Below are 18,655 nucleotides of genomic sequence, written 5' to 3'. Positions count from 1 at the left end.
AGGTGATGGGTGGAAGTGGTCGAGGTGCGAGGTTGCAGAGAGATGATCCTCGCTTGTTCCTGGCTGCGGTGCAGTGCACTGACTACAATGGAGGACCGTAACTGGGAGAGGAGACTTGTGGCCGTCCGGCCGCGCTATGGGTGCTATGGGGAGCTTAGGGCTATGGGTGCTGGCCTGTGGGAACTCGCAGACTGGGTAGCAGTTGTACGGAGCAGAGCGTGCCCGCGGCGGCGGCGAGGGTCTCCGAACAAGTCTCAACGCCCGTGGCTTGCGGGTGGATCAGCCAGAGAAAAAGTTCCCCCCTCAATACGGTCATTAGTGCGCCAGCACCAGTTTACAAACAGGGCCTTTTCTTCACGGCTAAAATGGACTCTTTTATTCAGGCGTTGGATCTGTCTCGAGCAGCTGTGGTACGAGTGATGCCGACACCGCGCAGAACCGCGCAGATTGCACAAACAGCCCACGGCCAACAACCAACAGTCATCAACTAGTAGGCCAGCATGGCGGTGTCCGTCGTCTTCAGCCGTCTATCTTTGTACCTACATATGACCGTCACGTTTTCACATCCCAGTGTCTTGTTTTCAGCTTCACCAAATACACACCGGTGGTGACGGGGTTCCATCTGCAGTTGACCAGGGACCAAGATGCGCAGCTGCGGAAGTTTGCTACGCTACACAGCATTGCAAGGCAAGACAAAGCAAAGCAGGCATATGGCCCGGAAAACAGGGTGAGAAAGCCAGCCAAGTTCATTTTCCACGATGCCTAATGCCCGAGGTCTTAGAATCCCCGTCGCCTGCTCACCCAGACCCCTAATCTCCCTGGCCCTGCTTTGCCTCATCCTGACCGGTCTTTGGAGATGGGAATTGTGCGGCAAACCACCACACTCTATACATAACAAGGTTGGTTATATACGGTATGCTCAGCAACTGTATATGTGCCCTGTCAGATTCCACTAGCGCGTCGCGTTCGATAGGATACCGCGTTTGTTGCTTTTTGAAGAGGTTGATCATCCGTCTGAATGGCCGACATGGCGTCGCCAGGGTCACGGCCAGAAAGCAAATTCCAAACCCTCCCAATCATGCTTGGTCCAAACCACGAGTCCACGTTTTTGGATGAGATTGTCCAAAGGCTTGGTAGGCCAATGTCGGATCTGCGCCTCAAAAACCCGATGAGTAAGACGCCCGATCCTTCCTCCTTTTTACCATACTCGTACACAACCCTTTTCGAGGGACGAGGGGTGTCAGCGGTGCTCAGCCTTGAATGTCCCTGCCGCCCTGCCTGCTGCCGGCTGGATGCAGACCGGTGATCTTGAAATGCTGTCTTAAGATTCTGACCGCCCAACACGCTGCCTGCTGGTGCCAATTATAGACCTAGCGCCCTCCTCCGCAATTTTGGGCACCGTTGCCACTAAGATGCTAGGCTGACTTAACGGGCACACTGTGATGGTGTTGGTGTTTTGGTCTAGCGGAAGAACCCCTGAGACCATCAGAGAAAAGAAGTGGTGCGTGAGGCCCAATTCTACGAGACACCCAGAGCACGGGGCAGTCCTCGCTCCGTGCAGGAAGAGTGCTTCATCTTTTTTGGCGAGCAAGGCCACTTTCTTGTCGCCCCTATTCTTGAACTCTTCTATTTTGTTCACGGCGCATGTCCATGTTTACCTAACTCGACCCACGTCCTTTAATATTAATACTCTGCAGCCTCAGATTATCGGTTGTTGTGGTCCTCGCGAGCCACGAGTCGTTGGTGGGAACCGCGTGATGGGAAAGTATCAAAATAATAGCTTCAAGAGTTTGTTCCGTATACGACGGGACAACCATATCTGACCTTTGCACCAGATTGGTATTGGCTCTAATCACGGGCGCAGAATTGCACATCACGCCCACACCGACCAGCTACCTCGTACACATACCAGTACGAGGTATAGGTTCTTGATGTCTGGCTGCAGGTGTAAGTATCTTTACTACCTGCGAGTATGTAGGAGGGCCAGTTGACCGAATTGTGGGCACCTATTACGGCTTTTGGCCAATTACTCAGTACATCTACGAGGTACTCAGTGCTCGTACTCATAACAAGTACCGTGTATGTACCTCGTACTAGAGCTCAAGAGTCGCTTTCGCAGTCGCGAAACCTCAATGATTTGTGGAACCATCCGAAATTTGAGGACTAGATCCAAGTTACCAATCTGACCGAATCACGCGCAAGAGCCAGGGTTTCTCAGATTCGAGGAACTCTTGGACTGGACCGATCAGGTGTCTGGGGAGATACCTGTGCACTCTCCTCTGTACAACGAACTAAAAAGGACGGCTGCATGAGATGGCTGTTGGTTCTCTGGTGGTTTGCTGCAGCCGATGCGTGACGAACATGCGTTTGATGGTAATCTTCAGCGTTTGTCTATGCCATTTCTGGAGGATGAGCGCCCTCCACAACCTCGTGGACCATGTGACGAACAAAGGAGTGGCATGGCAATAGCCTGTTGTTAGGGTTCTCGAAAGTTACCAGTGGACCGGAAGACTCGGATTGGTAGATGCAGAACATGCAGAGCCCTTGGAACCGTTTAGACCATTGACAATGAAAGATGCGCTCGGCCTGGGACGGGAACGACAACTGTCACTTGCATTGGTCTCTATTGGCACCAATGGGTTGAGACTGTAGTTGCAGCCTTTGCGTCATAGGATCTTCGTCCTGGTTCTCTTGCAAGATGCGTAGTAGTTTAGCAACACCCTCTTTGCACTCGACCTGTACCCATAGTGAATATCGGACTCATCGCAGTAGTCGGTGGCCGGCAGGGAAATTGACCAAAGCAAATATTGCTTCAAAATGTCCCCCACCTACACAAGAACAACAATTTACTGGCCATTCCAGTGGTCTCCACCACGGAGAGACAATTTGCTTCGACCAGCGTTCGACGATGGAATACTCACAAAGACGACCCTGGCTCGGCTTCGACTTCTTTTCCTCATCTAGATCCGCCTGGAATGCTCGTGGGAGGGCCGATCTCGAGGGGGGTCCTGAGGCTGGTAGAGCTCGCCAATTATCATTATTCATTTTGCTTTTCAGAACTCCTGGAACTTGTAGGCGTTCGACGTGTGGAGAGGTTTTCTGGGTCTGGCATTGCCGATGACCCGGCGACACAGATTTAGCCGGTCATCGTTAGCTCGTGGGTAGTGATGGTCGGTGATGACCCGCCTGCGCTCGGTGTTCGCTGAGCTATTCTCTAGCACAGAAGATGAGGAAGGATGAGGAGGAAGGGCGACTCCCGGCAGGAGAAGGAGAAGAGCGAGGGAGATGACGAGAGATAAAAGAGCGAGTAGGAAGATGCTCGTGATTGCAGTTTGAGGAGAAGGACTCTGAGCTGGCTGGGAGGTACAAAGTTTTGGGATTGGGAGGCCACGGATGTCTCCCTCTCCTCGAGGTACTCGGTACTTAGGTACCTAAGCACAGAGTGCGCCGTGCTCTCAGTACTCCCCAGTTCTCCCCCCACATTTTTTGATTGTACCTAGGCAAGTAGTTTTAGGTGGTCTTGAAGCCTACAGGTAGTAGCCTGTGGTCATGGGGGGGGCCCTTTTTTGCCTTCGACAGGCCCTGCGAATTTCCCTGTCGGAAAAAGTCGTCCTGATCCTCAACTTGCAGAAACATATTTTTTTAACCCTCATCTCCATCTTTCTCCGCCTGCGCTTCTTTTCCTTTTGTCCCCCTTATCCTCCCCCCTTCCTTATATCTCTTTTTGTGTCGCCTGCCGCCTCCCGCTGCAGTGCGGGCTTTCCGTTCACGATCAGTCTTCCTCTCGCGCGGTACTCGTCTCTGTCAAACTGCCACCTGCGATCTGCGAGAATCCGAGCTCGGCTCCTGGTTGATCTGTAAGTCGCCTCACATTCTCTCCAGTCGCCTTCCATTCCCGTGGCCACCCCCGGGGCAATTCGACCGATCCAACAGAAGCCATCATTGGCTCGAGTTGGGCGAACCGATCCCTCGAGAAAAATGAACTCTCTCCCCACCCACATCCTCGCACCAAACCCAGCGTACCAGAATTTCCCCCCAAAACCAAAGAACCGGACGGACCACACACATACACCACATGTCCAACCCCTCTTCCCTCCAAACCGCAGGTTTTCTCTCTTTCGATTTCTAGCCAGTCGCATCCAGCCTAATCATTGTCCATTTGTTTGCAACTTCTAATCGACTCATCTATTCTATAGCTCGTCGTCGCCTTATAAGAATAAATACCCTCCCGTCACGGCCGACTATATAATCTCGGTTGGAGGATCGCCCGACTTTCTGCTGCAAAGAGGGGTCGGATAGAAAATTGAGAGACATGTCGTTCTCATACGAGCCTCAAGGATGGCAGGCGCCGGTTCGGCAGCCTTCGTGGGAACAACCGCCTCCACCATCAAGATCAGGTGCGTTGTTCCGCATCTTACAATAGACATTGCTTGAACCTGACAATTCCATCACAGGCGCCAGTTCCACTTCTCAACGCGAAGATGGCAACGCTTTTGCCATTCAATTCGAAGGTGCGATTTTTGCCACTAGGAGCTGTCACTTGAAGGGACTGACGTGAGAAACCAGAGGTTGATAGGGCAATGGACAATCTTGTCAAAAGTGGCAAATTTTACGGCGGCGGCGGCGGTGGTGGACAACGCCCAATGCCAGGCGGCCCGATGCGCCCAGGGGTGGACTATGGTATGTGCTCTCAGTACTGTGCGCACAGTAGATGAGGAACTCATCCTATGCAGGTCCCCGAATGCACGGAGGCCGCCATCCTGTTGGCGACTTTGACCCCTCGCGTCCACACCCGGGCTCGAATCTCCAGAACTTTTATGCCGCGCAAAGGCATCAAGGCCGTCACAGCGATGCCGATCAAATGATGCAAGCTAAAAGGAGGATGGCAGCTCAGCGCGAGCGTGAGCTTCGCAACTATCACCAAGAACAGCAATACAATCGGAGTGAGCATCGCCTTCCCGGCCGTGCAACAGGGCACCACACTGAGACTGGAACAGGTCTACTGGCAGAAATGTCGTCCAACAAATCCGACCGTTCAATGAGCCCTAGCACATTGAGTGAGGAAGGCCGCCGGGAGCTGATTGCTCGTCAGCATCGCGCGTTGTACGGCGGTGATCCCGCGGCTTTTGTGGGACAAGTGCCGTTTTCTACCGAGGACACCAACCGAGATCAAGGGGGAACGGTCTCGGGCAATGCACCTGGGGCTCCTCGTGGCCCTTCTCCTCGCACCTCTGATCCTTTTGGCGGGCCAGGTCAGGCCTCGCAAGGTGACTCCGGTTCTCAGGGCCCGTCCGCAGGTGCGGAAGCTTCTCGTGCAGAAAAGGCAACATCTCCATCCGCGCAATCTTCGGGTTTCGGTACGTTTGATGGTTCCATTCAAGCTTCTGGCAAGGTGCCCACGCCACCGACTGGTGAAGAGCCATCGCACTCACGGCAGATTTCCAAATCCACCACTGCCCCCGTCAGTGGCGGCATGGGGCCAATTGGCAGCCGTCCCAATGTGCAACAGGCACCTAACCAGTCGATCAACAAGCGCACGACGTCCCCTCTGCCCTCTTCTTTGGGATACGGGTTCGGCTCTAATGAACAAAATGCTGATCGCGCAGGATCGGCGAACTCGAACTCGAATGCGCAGAAAGAGTCATCGAATTCCGGAATAGGTGCTTGGGGGACAGGCAGTGGAGTTTGGGGGTCCAACAAGATCGGTACAACCTCAGTTTGGGGTTAAATGACTTATGAAGACTACGACCTGGACATGACATGTTTTGTATGCGCGGAGTTGTGTTGCTCTTTGAAGCATATCTTCGGTGTACAGGGCATTGCATAGGTGGGAGTGCTTGTGGTTCGTTATGCACGTCGGGGTCTTCATGATGCTTCCACATAGCGTGCTCAGGGGAAGGGGATCCTTTTGCAGCGGTCTTTCAGTCGTTTAGCGTGTGGTCATGGTGCCTCACCTATGATTGTGAGGTGACGGGGAGGAATGGAGATCTGGGCAACATGTCGATTATCCAAAAAATCAAGGAGGGAATCTTACGGGTATTGGGCTGGTCTTCGGAGTCATTGACAATGGCATCGAAGCATGATGGGTGGCAATGGAGACAAAGAATGGGGTTTCTTTGGTTCGCGGCCGTGGGAGGGGTTTGCAGCACTTTCAACGGGGCAGTTGTTCGATGTGCTCTTCAGAGGAACATGGTTGGTGTCGACATTCCCCTCTTGAAAGCATGGCGTTGAGGAAAGGGGGGCTGGTTGGTGAGACGGTGATCCTCTTTTCCAAGTGCAAGAATCGAGGGGGGTGTTTTTCTTTTTTTTCTTTTGACATCTGGACTCAGGTTATGGAGGGATCTGCATATGGAGGTTGTTCTTCACCATCGCGTAATCGTCGCTGCTCTTGGATGTTTGTTGTTTTTGGTCTGGTATGTCTGGTCTGGCTTTGGATTTGGGAAAGGTCAAAACTGCGCATTTACTACCCTGGAAAAGGAGGACCGAGTTGCAAAGGAGTCTCTTTGGGAGAAACGGGAACGAACCCAGCAGAACCAGTGTTGATGGTATTCATATCAGGAGTGATATTGGCGGATGAATATGGCTACCGAGAGTCTGGAGGCAGTCGACTCCTGTCATCCCTTTTTTTCCCCGATCAATTGTTCTGTCTGGTTTACGTCTTGTGTCTTTCCGTGGTCCTCGTGCTGTCATGGTTCTATCATTGGTTTGACACATTCAGCTTGTCGTCGATTCTCTCTGCCTCATTCTCCTTGTCCTGGTGGCCTTCACCCGTCGCAACCCGGTCCGCAACACCTGGTCTTCAATGCCACTCGACCGCCTGACCCTTCTGGCTACTCAGGCGCACCAGCTCGATCAGCCGGATACCGTCGCGCGACTGCTCGGGCTTGACGGCGATGTCGGCCTGGCCGCGCACGGCGTCCCTCAGGTTCTCGTAGAAGCCCAGCCAGTGGCCCGGGACGGTCGGGTAGCGGCCCACGAACAGCTTGAAGTCCGGCTCGTAGATCTGGTGCGCGTGGTCGAAGGCGTGCTCGCCCTTGGTCGTCAGCAGGCCGTACAGGTGCGGCGGTTCATGGCCGAAATTTGGGTCCGTCGCCGGCATGGACGGCGTCGACAAGATCTGTTCTTCTTGGATGCATGTGCCGTGCTTTCCCGAGAAAAGAGATGTCAGATGACATGTAACAAAGAGAGGGAGGGATGGAAGAAGGAGAAAGATGGGGAAGAGAAGAGGAAAAGAGAAGAAGTACCTTGACAAACGACCCTTTCGTGCCCCGGACAAAGTACTTCAGCTGGTCCTTCATCGTCGACACCACCATCGTCTTCACCGTCACCAGCAGCTCCTGCTGCGGTCCGTCGTACTGCAAGATCGCCGTGAAGCTGTCCTCGATCTCGCTGTCGATGCCGCGGAGCACGCGCAGGAACCCCGTCACCGACTTGGGCCGCCCGAAGAGCAGCAGGGCTTGGTCGAGCGTGTGGCTTCCTGGTAAAGGGGGACCCCGGCGTCGTTAGAATGGTTACACGAACAATAATCATTTTTTTCCATTTCTGCTCTCGGGTGGCGCACAACCACCCTTTTCCCTGAACAAGAGGGGGGCGGGAGTTGGCGGGCAAGCACATCGACCCAACGGTTGTGTTATGAAAAGTTAGGAGGCGAGGAGGGGAGGGCGAAGAATAGTTATATACCTAGACCAAAAGTCATGCCGTCCCCCGGCGAATACTCCTTCTTATTCATGCCTCGCATCCAAAAGGGAAAGTCGACGTCGTAGTGGATCTCGCATTCTTTGATGGTCCCAAAGGCGTCTTTGTCGAGCAGGTGGCGGAGAGTGAGAAAGTCGTTGTCCTAGAGAAAACGAAACAGCCCGTTAGTATCTGGTGGGGAAGATTCCATCCTTTGCGCCTCTGGCCAGAGAGGGGGGTATATGGAGAGAAGATACCACCTCGTTGACTGTGATGCAAGGACGACGGGGCTATCCATCCAAGTGATTTACTTACCCATCTTCGATTTTGGAAAACTGTCAAGATCTTGCCAGTCTTCTTTGCCAGGGAGATGAGGTGGTCGGCCTCTTCTGTCGTCCGGGTGAAGGGCTTTTCTACAACAACTGTTTCACAATATCCCCAGTGGCGGGTTAGAACCTCTCTCGTGTGTGGGATCAAAACTCCCAGAGGGACAGTCTCGAGGGGGGAAAGTGGGAAAGAAACGCATACCGTGCTTCCCAGCGTTTAGGGCCTTCTCGGCATACTCTGCATGTGTATCCTGCTTGCTGCACACAATCACCACGTCGATGTCCTTGTCGGCGAAGAAGTCGTCTGCGTTGCGATAGTGCTTGACGCTGGGATAGTCGACCGTGCAATGGGAGCCGGGTTCGGCGGTCTTGGGATCCTTTGGCGCCTCGGTTCGTTGGAAGAAGGCGACCACCTTGAAGTCCGGGCACACGTTGATGAATGGCAGATGGAAGCATTTGGCGGAGAAGCCATAGCCTATGACGCCGAGACGAATTGGCTCCATTGATGTTGTCAAGCCTGAATACTTACAGTATATCGATCGGATGTCACAGTTGTCGTCAGACACAAACCTTGAGATATGTCCAATTTGATTGTATTCGTTTTGAGGCAAAGACAATATTATCAGGGCACTCAAGATGCAGTTGGGTGTTTTAGTCCCTCGTTTCACTCTTCTCGGCCCATAATCGCCTGATGTCGTGTATGGACGCTCTGTATTCCGTACGTGATCCGGCTAAATGCAGCCAGTAATTCAGCCGCTCGGAGAGACACCGTGGGGTGACTGACGATTTGGAGGTTCGTTCACAAAAACAAGTCGTCCCTCGGTATCTCTGCCGACCCGGGCCCGGGGTTGCGCGCAGTTCTTTTACTCCAGGTACAAAGGATCTGTAGACGCTAGGCAGATCGATCGAGGCTGTCTAGATCTGCGTTCACATCTGTAAAAGTGTTAGAAATCCTCTTGGGTGTTCTCGCACGCTGCGGATGCACAGTCTCCATTGCGATGAGTTGCCGGCGAAAGTGGCAACGAAGCATACAGGCCTTCCTCGTCCACAATAAGCGGCTACCATATCGAAGCGGCGATGCAGTGGCACCAACTCTGGGAGAGCGACACATTCATTCCCAGTAATTGCTTTCGATATACTCAACGGACAGTACATTCCTTGGAGGCTCGGGCCGCTGCGTACAGCATGAGGTGGAATGTTTGACGGACTTTGGGACGGGTCATGGTCGGCGTGTCAGCATGGCTACCAGTCTTCATTCACAGGTAGGGATGTATCTTTGTGCTGTTAGCAAATGAGGGACCAGAAAAAGTAGTCATGGAAGAACGTCGAATTCCTGGGAGAGAATTCGAGGGAAGTCCTGGAATATCCAATATATTCGCTCTGGACAATGGTGTAGTACGACGCCCTGCTCCTATTAAGTGGATCTTCATCTCGAGATGTCCAGGCTTTTGTTGACTGTTGACTGTCGAAACATGCAGATGTACAACCTTGGCAAGATTGTGTACGGTGATGGGTGGTTGTAGATTAAACCAAGTTTGCAGTCGACACATTGCGCGAGAGCAACAGCAAAGCAAGACAGCACTTCATCGGTGTAAGGCAGCAAAGAATTCCTCCATCAACGCGTGAACCTGATGCAGGGAGAATCAAAAAACCATACCTGACATTCAGCTGAGGCGAAAAAGTCAATAGACACTGGATGGTGGCTGAGTTGAGGGTGGCATGACATTTCTGCCCGGCGCAGAATCTATAGGCCGATGCAGGGTCGTCTGAGCCAGGGTACTGGTATGTCACAGACCATGTCTTGCCATGATCTTGACATGAATCATGCATGTTGGCTTCTGGAAGGGAGAAGAAAACCGGACGCAAGGAGACATGTGCAGTATTTCTTCAGGCGATGCGATGGAAGCCGCGGTTCATCCTCCTCGTGGCTCGTGAATGCATTCTCGGATTGCTGTCCTTGTAAGCCCGGATAGGTCCCTGAAGGGCGACATCTGGGGATAGACCCGACTCAACAGTTTTCCGTCACCTGTGATAGGATGCGAGTGTTGTGGATACGAGCGCTGGGGTTCATCTGAGGAAAGCCTCCAAGCCCAATGACATGTGAACGATTCATACCAGTTTCCCAGGGACCGAAGGCTTTGAATCTCCAGGAATGATAAGCTGATATCGCTGGGGCACCATGCCTGAAAGGGCGGAACCGGGAAAAGGGCCACGAAGCGCGCTCTCCGAGTGGTTGCACTCGTGTCGTCACGTAAAGGGAGACACCAGAATCCCAAACCGACATCTGACCACCTCCCCGTGTTGAGGCAAAACGTCTTAAGATCCAGAAGTTCTAGAATGTCGTGTTCGGACGGGAGGATTTTCCCATTCTATTTCTTGGGCAGGCTTGGCCGCCAGCCTCTTACGATGGCTTGAATGGCTACTGGATGCAGTTCAGGAATCCTGGCCAAGATCAGAGGAAGAATCCCGTTCCGCTCTTGGCGCTCTGGCTTGGCATGGCCGCTAGGGATCTTGATCTCTTGGCGCCCGGGTCCACCGTTACATTTCCTCTTCTACCAAGATATGCTTTCGACTGTCTTTTCACCCGTGCCAGCCTGATTAAGCACATGCTCCGTGCATGGCACACGTTTGCCTAGATCTTAGAAAGCACATTTGCAATTGCCATATTCTGCCTTCCCCTTGACCGATCATCTGAAGGTGCATGTACATGCAGCAAAAATACACACTGAGCGAACCTCATTGGGTCTCAAAACTTATCTGTCCATGCGGGAGCATTTCCGCATCAGACGTGGGTACCACCGACCCAGGGGCTTGTGCCAACTCTGTCACTCCTGCTCCCGCCTCTGTCTTGCCTGCAGAACCTGTTCCCATCCATCTTCTCTGGACCCAACCTGGACAACTCGAGCAATCCTCCTTGTGCCAAGGACAGCCACATCATTCGGCAGTACCTGACGGCATCCTGGACTGGGGAGATTGTCCTATTACATCGTTGCTTGGTATCCTTTTGGTGTTGTACAGTCGATCCCGCCATGCCATCATTCCGTATGGTGGTGACGACTTGGAACACAGAGGCCTGGTATGCCCAGACAGTCCTTTCTGAATCATCCCTTTTGTCCGAACAGACGAGATTAGCAAGGTGATAGAGGCTGGTCAAAACGTTGAGGGGTGAGCTCATCTAAGTGCCGTGGCGAAAACGGACGGGACATATGGTGAGTGGACCTGGGGAGAGAGCCTGGAGCAATGCGGAGCAAGGCCTGTTACACGGGGAAGTGGACAATTGCCCTCTCTTGTGTCCCTCCCTCATCAGCGGTGAGTGCTCCCATCGGGCGTCTATATATTGTCTGCTGTGACCCAGCCGACTGTTCAATTTCCTCCGTGACTTCCCATCTCTTTGTGCTCTCTGGTTGTTTCCTACGACACTTTAGTGTGTGATTGCTGTTACACAGATCCAGGTGGCCGGTACATCTCTCTCTCTTCCTACGAGACATCTCCCATTGTCCACATCAGAAGACAAGATGGGTACCACACAGGTTGAGATCCCCATCGAGAGCCCCGACAGCAAAGATGTCGGAGCAAAGATTGAGATGTTGGAATCAGCATCCTCGAGCTCCCAGGACTTGGGCTTCGATGTCAAGGCCACCAAGAAGCTGATCAGGAAGATTGACTGGACGCTTCTCCCATTCCTCTCGCTCCTCTATCTTCTCAGCTTCCTCGACCGCACCAACATTGGAAACGCCCGACTGGCTGGCCTCGAGGAGGACCTTGGAATGTCTGGCTTGGACTATAATGTATACTCAAAACCTGCCCCCTGCACATGTTATCATGGCTCACAATGGCATAGGTCGCACTGTCAATCTTCTTTCCGTTCTACGTCCTCGTCGAGCCACTCTCCAATCTCATGATGAAGCGGACACGACCTTCAATTTGGATTCCATCTATCATGGTTGCATGGGGGATCTGCACAACTCTCATGGGTCTTGTTGAGAACTTTCCGGGACTTCTCGCAGCTCGTGCTGCTTTGGGCATTGCGGAAGGTGGTCTATTTCCCGGCGTGACCTTCTACATCACAATGTGGTACAAGCGCCATGAATGTGGTCTCAGGATGGTGAGTGCTGGCCGCAGCTGCTTCACTACCTACACTCCGCTGTATTGCTTTGTCTGACCGCCACATCTACAGGCCATCTTTTTTTCTGCAGCCACGGCCGCAGGTGCTTTTGGGGGTCTCTTGGCACGTGGCATCATCGAAATGGATGGAGTCGGTGGAAAGGCTGGGTAGGTTGGGCCTCAAAACACATGCTGTGAGTTGCGGAAATGGCTTACAAGAATACAGGTGGTCCTGGATCTTCATCCTCGAGGGCCTTTTGACTCTTGCTGTTGGTGAGTACCAATCTTTTGATGGTAATCGAACAGGACGTAAGCTAATGTGTCCGTATCAGCTATCCTTGCATTCTGGACCATGAACGACTATCCTTCCACTGCAAAGTTCCTTGCTCCAGAGGAACGACACGAAGTATCTCGACGCCTAGAGCGAGACCGTAGCTCTCTTGCCGATGAGTTCAACATGAAATATTGCTGGGATGCTCTTAAGGATTGGAAGATCTGGGTTCACATGTTTATTACCATTGGGTAAGCCGCACATTTCAGGTCAATCTGTGCCTACTAACCCGGATTCTAGCATCTATACTCCTTTGTACTCGGTCTCCCTCTTCCTGCCAACAATCGTCAAGACATTGAACTACACGAACGAGACTGCACAGCTCATGACAGTTCCGCCATACATTGTCGCCTGCTTCTGCTGCATCACCGGAGGTTATGCCGCCGACAGGCTCAAGACGCGCGGACTTTTTATGATCGGGTTCAACTTCACAGCGTTGATCGGCCTCATCATGCTCATTTCATCCCAGAATCCTCACGTCAAATACGCGGGGTGCTTTTTCTTCGTGGCGGGAATTTATCCTAATGTTCCCCAAGGTGTTGCCTGGAACGGCAATAATATTGGTGGTTCTCTCAAGAGAGCAGTGGGCATTGCGATGCACGTGGGCTTTGGTAAGTTTTTGCCCCTTTTGGAGAGTCCGAAGGCGATAAATATTCCCCCCGGAATTCAAACATGACTTCTGACGCTGCGTCCTCCTAGGCAACCTCGGTGGCGCCATTGCCGGATTCATCTACCTCAGTTCCGACTCTCCCAAGTTCATCAAGGGTCACGCCATCTTGATCGGCATGCTCACCATGAGCACGTGCCTGCAGGTCTTCATGACCATTTACCTGCGGCGTGAAAATGCCCGCCGAGACCGCGAGTATAAACCCCTCGAGCAGTACACCGAGATGGACAAGTTCGCCGAGAGGGAGAAGGGCGACAACGCCACCTTCTTCCGTTACACCGTTTGAGTTGATTGATTGATGTTCGGGCGATATTTTCAAGTGTTGGAATGCATGCACAGACGGCATGGCTGATGAGTTTAGATAAGAGGCGACGAAAATACCTTGGGTGGGCGCGGAATAGATAGCCCCCCCGTGTAAGACGGGCCTTTCCAGAATGGGATTCCAATTCGTGAAAGAATAGCACATGGCATTTGACCCTTCTTTTCCTTTGGTGCTCGACACTTTGCTCCGTACAGAGGGCTGGCTTCGCTCGAAAGGCGGTGCGCCGTGCTTGCGCAGGACACGTCCGGGGGAGAAGATACAATTGGACGAATCATTCACCGATCACTTAACCGCGGACAGAAGCGCAGGACGTGGGACACTTATATCTGAACCGCAGCGGCACTTGCGCCTGACGTTTCCAGTCGAAATTCTGTCAAGGTTGCCACACTATTGAACGGATTAGGGGGTTCAAGACATCAAAGTCAACCGGGTCTATTTGGTATCGTGCATGGATTCGCGGACTCCTGGCGTCGCTGCAGCAGCAACAATGATGTAAGAATGAGTCGGCTGAGAGTAGCGGTGAAGTCTCCAAAGTCGTTAGACAGTGTCCTCATTTCGGTGCGAGAGAGGGACCCTATGCTTCGACAGTATTGCGAACGTGGGATGGTCTTCAAGGTAGCGCGGCAGAGAAATCACGGACAGCAGGGATGAACATCAACGCAAACCACGGGAAACATCACGAAGGGGATGATATCAGAGGCGCTGTTAGCTTGAGAAAAGTTGTAGTGGCTCGAGTGAAGATAAAGGCAAAGTGATAATTATGGTGCCAAAGTTCCTGTTAATACGACATGCATGGTTCCTAACTCCCTGTTGCCAAAGTCATGGTCTCGGGAGTCGGTATATCAGCTCGGTGAGGCTGAGGAGGATGCAACCAGGGAGAAAGGGGGGGCAAAGGAGGAAAGGGGTTGGTATTACCAGATAAGGATCTACAAGCGAGAAGCTTGGCATGAAAAAGCTTAAACACACGAACTCTGAGCGCTTCCACGTGACTGGCAAAACCCCACTTTCTGAGTGGCTGTGCCGTTACAAACTTCGCATCACCATCTTCCTCAATCCCACGAATAATGTATGCCAAAGGGCCTCACTCGAAACATGACCTCAGACTCGCCGCCGGCCACTCACGTTACAGCAGATACTCCAAAATAGCCCCTACTATTCCGCAAACATGCTAAGCGCGAACTACTTTTGATTCCTCGGGCCCGTCCAACGCCTTACTTGGCAACACTTGCAGTGCGTGAAAGGCGGGTAATCTCACACACTCTTTCTTTTTCTATAGCGCCGCATCGTTACCTTTTCCCTTTCTGAACGCTGACTGGAACGGTGTACAGGCACGTTGGAAGACGCAGACACTTTCCGACGATACCACTGTAACCAAATCCGCCCAAAGTATCGCCTGCAGCTCGGCTCACTGCTCGTCTAGCGCCATTCCCATGCGCCAAACAACCGTCGTGCCCCTCTGCAGGTTCAAACGATCCACCCCCTTAACCTCGTGCGCCAGCCAGTCGAGGAACAGAGCCTCGCAGTTCGCGCGACGCAAACTCCCTCAGTTCCAACCCCTGCCTCTGGCCTATATTATCACTGCCCATCGCCCTCCTACACCATGGCGACTCATTACCGCATTCCAGAAAAAGAGCCTTTGCTCGCCGCTCATTCCAGGCGCCCCCAGCAGGGAGGTGAATCCTCTTCTCACACTCATTTAGAGAAACAGTCGGGTCCGCCATTTTTTCCGCAGTCTCCTCCTTTACGTCCTCGTCGCCGGGGCAAAGACAATCATTGTTTTTCACTTTCGTTGCAAACTCAGATTTTACTCGGAATCATGGTCGCCATTCCCACGTATCTCTTGGCCTCGTCGGCCGTGTCCAGCCTGGGGCCGCTGACCCCTCGTAATTCGGTTATCCGATCACCGGACCCATTGCCACAGTCATCTTCGTCAACTCTATTGTCGGACCCTGATTCTTCGAGTCCCTTCGCCTCTATCCTGGGACCTCACATTTCATCCAATTTCCCTGACCCTGCTATCATTTATGTTGACGGCGTGTCGTATGCTTTTGCGACCAATAACCGGGCCGCGCCGCCGGATCTGGTCCACGTCCAGGTGGCCACGTCAACGGACAATCAGACGTGGACCCTGCTCGATCATCATGACGCTCTCCCTACTCTAGGGCCATGGGAGACAGGCGCTGGTGTTTGGGCCCCAGATGTGGTTCAATTGGTGAGCAACGCGAAACTCATCATATAGGGTTCAAAATCTAATATTCGAGGCAGGATGATGGATCATTTGTCCTCTACTATTCGGATAATGTCGTCTGGTCCCCTGCACATCACTGTGTGGGTGCAGCAACTTCTCAGAATGTTCTGGGACCCTATGTCCCACTTGACACTCCTTTGGCTTGCCCGGACGTCAACGCGCTCGGTGGGGCTATCGATCCCGACGGCTTCCTCGATGAGTCTACCAACAAGCGATATGTCGTCTACAAAGTCGATGGAAACTCTATTGGCCACGGCGGCTCCTGTGGCAACAGCGTTGAACCCATCGTCCCAACACCCCTCATGCTCCAGGAAGTCGGCCCTGACGGCATCACTCTCATTGGAGATGCTGTTCAGATTCTGGATCGCGACGAGCTTGATGGTCCGTTGATCGAGGCGCCGGCGCTCCATCGTTCCGACGAAGGAATCTACTTCTTGTTCTTCAGCAGCAACTGCTTTACGACACCTAAATACGACGTCTCTTATGCTACTGCGACGAACATTTGGGGCCCTTACACGAAATCAAGCCGTCCATTGCTTGTTACTAGCGATGCAGACCTCACTGGACCTGGTGGAATGGACATCATCAAGGGCGGCAATATGATTCTCTTCCATGGTCATATGACCATCAACAACGACCCCACGATCAAGAAAGAGGCAGAGACCCTTGCAGCCTCAAAGAACACCACGATCAACAAAGTGAACCTGCCTTTAGTCCGAGGTATGTGGTCTGGCACCACAACCTTCCAAGGCACAGACGTCTTGCTATCGTGATCATTCCTCATGGGCCACCACTATTTCTATACACTTTCCTATATTACGTCTCTTTGGTCATTCTGTTGCAGCGTTCAAGCGAACCTTGTTTTTGTGTCTATGGAACATATACCCTTTGAGGTGGCATCCTGGTTTGAGTTTGATGAAGCAAGCGTGCGAACATCAAGGTTTTTGTATGAGGCACGAGATCAAAATTAGAGCATAGAAGTTGGAGAATATGTAACATCACCTAACATTTGACATGAATTATAGAATAAACTCGTGCTTTGCATACTCGTAGATATGGGATGTCCGGCTAGAGCACCCTAGATCCTCTAAGACGTTTACGGTTAGAAGATAATGGAGACTAACAACTAAAGGGGCAAGTTGGCCGATGCCAATCCAAAGCTGGTTCCCGTAATTTTCATGCTCCGTAGATTTTCGACAGCGATGCTAGTACTTGAGTAACAACAATTCCACGTCTTTTCTTTCCTTGTGGATATATCGCGTTGTGTCTACAGCGACGCTTTGCGCGTCTCCGATGGTCTCCTTACCAAATCCTTAGTCCATCCTGCCCGCACAATTCGCGGCAATATGCCTCCCCGAATATCTCCCACCACAGTCTCTCGAACCTTTCCGACGACACCCACAATCCACACTCATTGCAAATCATGCTTCCAGCGAGCCTTTTCCTCAACCCCTTCGCAGTCCCAGACTAAACTCCGAGAGCAATTCTGGCTATGGCTCCGCGGACCCGGAGAGAACTTTCGCCACCCCCTTCCGGGGTCGACGAATTACCTGTCTGCATACGACAAGAGAGGAAACCTCATTCGCGGCAGAGGCCAAGAGCCGTCAGGAGAATCCGTCAAGGAAAAGAGCCCGGACGATGCCGTGACGGCTGATGAAGAAGCTCTCGAAGCAGCTGTTACGGAACATGAGCAGGAATACAAGCTCCCTAAAGAGTCTCTGGATGATCTACGGCCGTTTCCCTGGAACAAGAATTTCGTGAGCCAGAGTATTCTGTCCGAGGATCTCAGAAACGAGATTTGGGAACGAGTGCAACAACAGGGCAAGTCGGTGAGGCAGGTTTCGATGGAGATGGGCGTGGATATGAGAAGGGTAGCCGCAGTGGTGAGGCTGGTAGAGGTCGAAAGGAGGATGAGGACAGAGGTAAGCACATCTTTCGCCTTCCCTTGCGCTTCTCGACGGCCTTCCTGTGATGAACAACCAGATCGATTAGTCTTCCAGACTTCCAAACATGGTGATTTACAAACCAAATTACAACTCTCTGAATTTGCAAAAGGCACAAACACAGCACAGTACTCCTTCGTTTTACTTTTTGAAGATCAAAGCTGACCTTGTGTTTCTGTTGCCTTGCAGGGCAAACCTCTCGCTATCCCGTACGCTCGTGCCGTCCACGGTATGGTGCCGCTCACGACTCTCAACCCAACGACGCGCTTGCCCCATGAGCCTCATGAGTCCATCAATGATCTAGAACAGCATCCCCTCACCTTTCCACAAATCTTCTACCCAACCTCGGAGTCGCGTGCCTTCAACCGTATCGATGCTGGAAGAGTGTTTAGTGGTGCACCACGACTTACCGACGAGCGAGAGAACGCCATCAATGAAGGAGTCCACGAGGCGTGGCGGGATTCCAAACCCGAGATTATTGGCCGACCGGGTCATACACGCACAGTGCTGAAACCAGCAGACTCACGCATTCCACATCCGCATTTGATCGCATTTGAGAAGGACAAACTGAACCGCTCGCTCACGCCACTCGAGAGACGCGCACGCCATCGTGAGCGCCTGCAGAAGGATGAAGAGAGACGGCGAGCTTTGAAGGAAAAGTTGCAGCAGGAGGAGGAAAGCAAGAAGACGAGGATTGACGTGGGCAGGTGGCAGTTTGTGGTTACAGAAGTGCAGAGTACCCGACAAGGAACCGGTCTTGATGGCCGGGGCTCTGGCAAGGGCGCAGTGGGCCAAAGATATGGTGTGCCTAGCCAGGAGAGGAAGAAGGGTCAAGTCAAGATTCCTGTCAAAGTGGACGTGTAAGTCTGGAGACGAAGTTGAGAGCCATTGAGCGGACCAGATCCAAACTCCAGACAATGAGGGCATGAGCAGTCAAAGGGCGGGTTCGAAAAGCGACATTCTTATGTTGCTGAGCAACCAACCCCTGGTCAGATCGAGGTCGACGTTGAGCGATGTCGACCGGGCAGGTCGGTATATTG

At 52.6% G+C, this 18,655-nt stretch overlaps 4 protein-coding genes across 4 annotated transcripts; 3 read left to right on the top strand and 1 right to left on the bottom strand.

Annotated features, from left to right (window-relative positions):
* Positions 1-4,312: 4,312 nt before the first annotated feature.
* On the top strand, positions 4,313-5,728 carry AYO20_08728 (hypothetical protein; the record flags this gene model as incomplete). The annotated part of the gene is made up of 5 exons (XM_022647004.1): positions 4,313-4,397; positions 4,455-4,511; positions 4,567-4,680; positions 4,734-4,943; positions 4,998-5,728. The coding sequence occupies 5 exons, from the start codon at positions 4,313-4,315 to the stop codon at positions 5,726-5,728; spliced, it is 1,197 nt and encodes a 398-aa protein (XP_022497020.1).
* A 1,071-nt stretch (positions 5,729-6,799) lies between these two features.
* AYO20_08727 (hypothetical protein) lies at positions 6,800-8,503 on the bottom strand (the record flags this gene model as incomplete). Its single annotated transcript, XM_022647003.1, has 5 exons — positions 6,800-7,144; positions 7,245-7,477; positions 7,681-7,837; positions 7,990-8,087; positions 8,203-8,503. 5 exons carry the CDS (start codon positions 8,501-8,503, stop codon positions 6,800-6,802), a joined length of 1,134 nt encoding a protein of 377 aa, XP_022497019.1.
* A 3,012-nt stretch (positions 8,504-11,515) lies between these two features.
* On the top strand, positions 11,516-13,388 carry AYO20_08726 (hypothetical protein; the record flags this gene model as incomplete). Its single annotated transcript, XM_022647002.1, has 7 exons — positions 11,516-11,788; positions 11,842-12,105; positions 12,178-12,272; positions 12,331-12,377; positions 12,437-12,626; positions 12,676-13,046; positions 13,135-13,388. 7 exons carry the CDS (start codon positions 11,516-11,518, stop codon positions 13,386-13,388), a joined length of 1,494 nt encoding a protein of 497 aa, XP_022497018.1.
* A 1,852-nt stretch (positions 13,389-15,240) lies between these two features.
* On the top strand, positions 15,241-18,479 carry AYO20_08725 (protein-serine/threonine kinase; the record flags this gene model as incomplete). The annotated part of the gene is made up of 4 exons (XM_022647001.1): positions 15,241-15,636; positions 15,690-16,392; positions 16,990-17,594; positions 17,805-18,479. The coding sequence occupies 4 exons, from the start codon at positions 15,241-15,243 to the stop codon at positions 18,477-18,479; spliced, it is 2,379 nt and encodes a 792-aa protein (XP_022497017.1).
* Between the last annotated feature and the right edge of the window lie 176 nt (positions 18,480-18,655).

This window comes from Fonsecaea nubica (genome assembly GCF_001646965.1).
Source record: "Fonsecaea nubica strain CBS 269.64 chromosome Unknown Scaff72, whole genome shotgun sequence".
NCBI classification, from domain to species: Eukaryota; Fungi; Ascomycota; class Eurotiomycetes; order Chaetothyriales; family Herpotrichiellaceae; genus Fonsecaea; species Fonsecaea nubica.
Note: the sequence above shows the minus strand (reverse complement) of the source record. Positions and strands in the feature narration are given on the sequence as shown.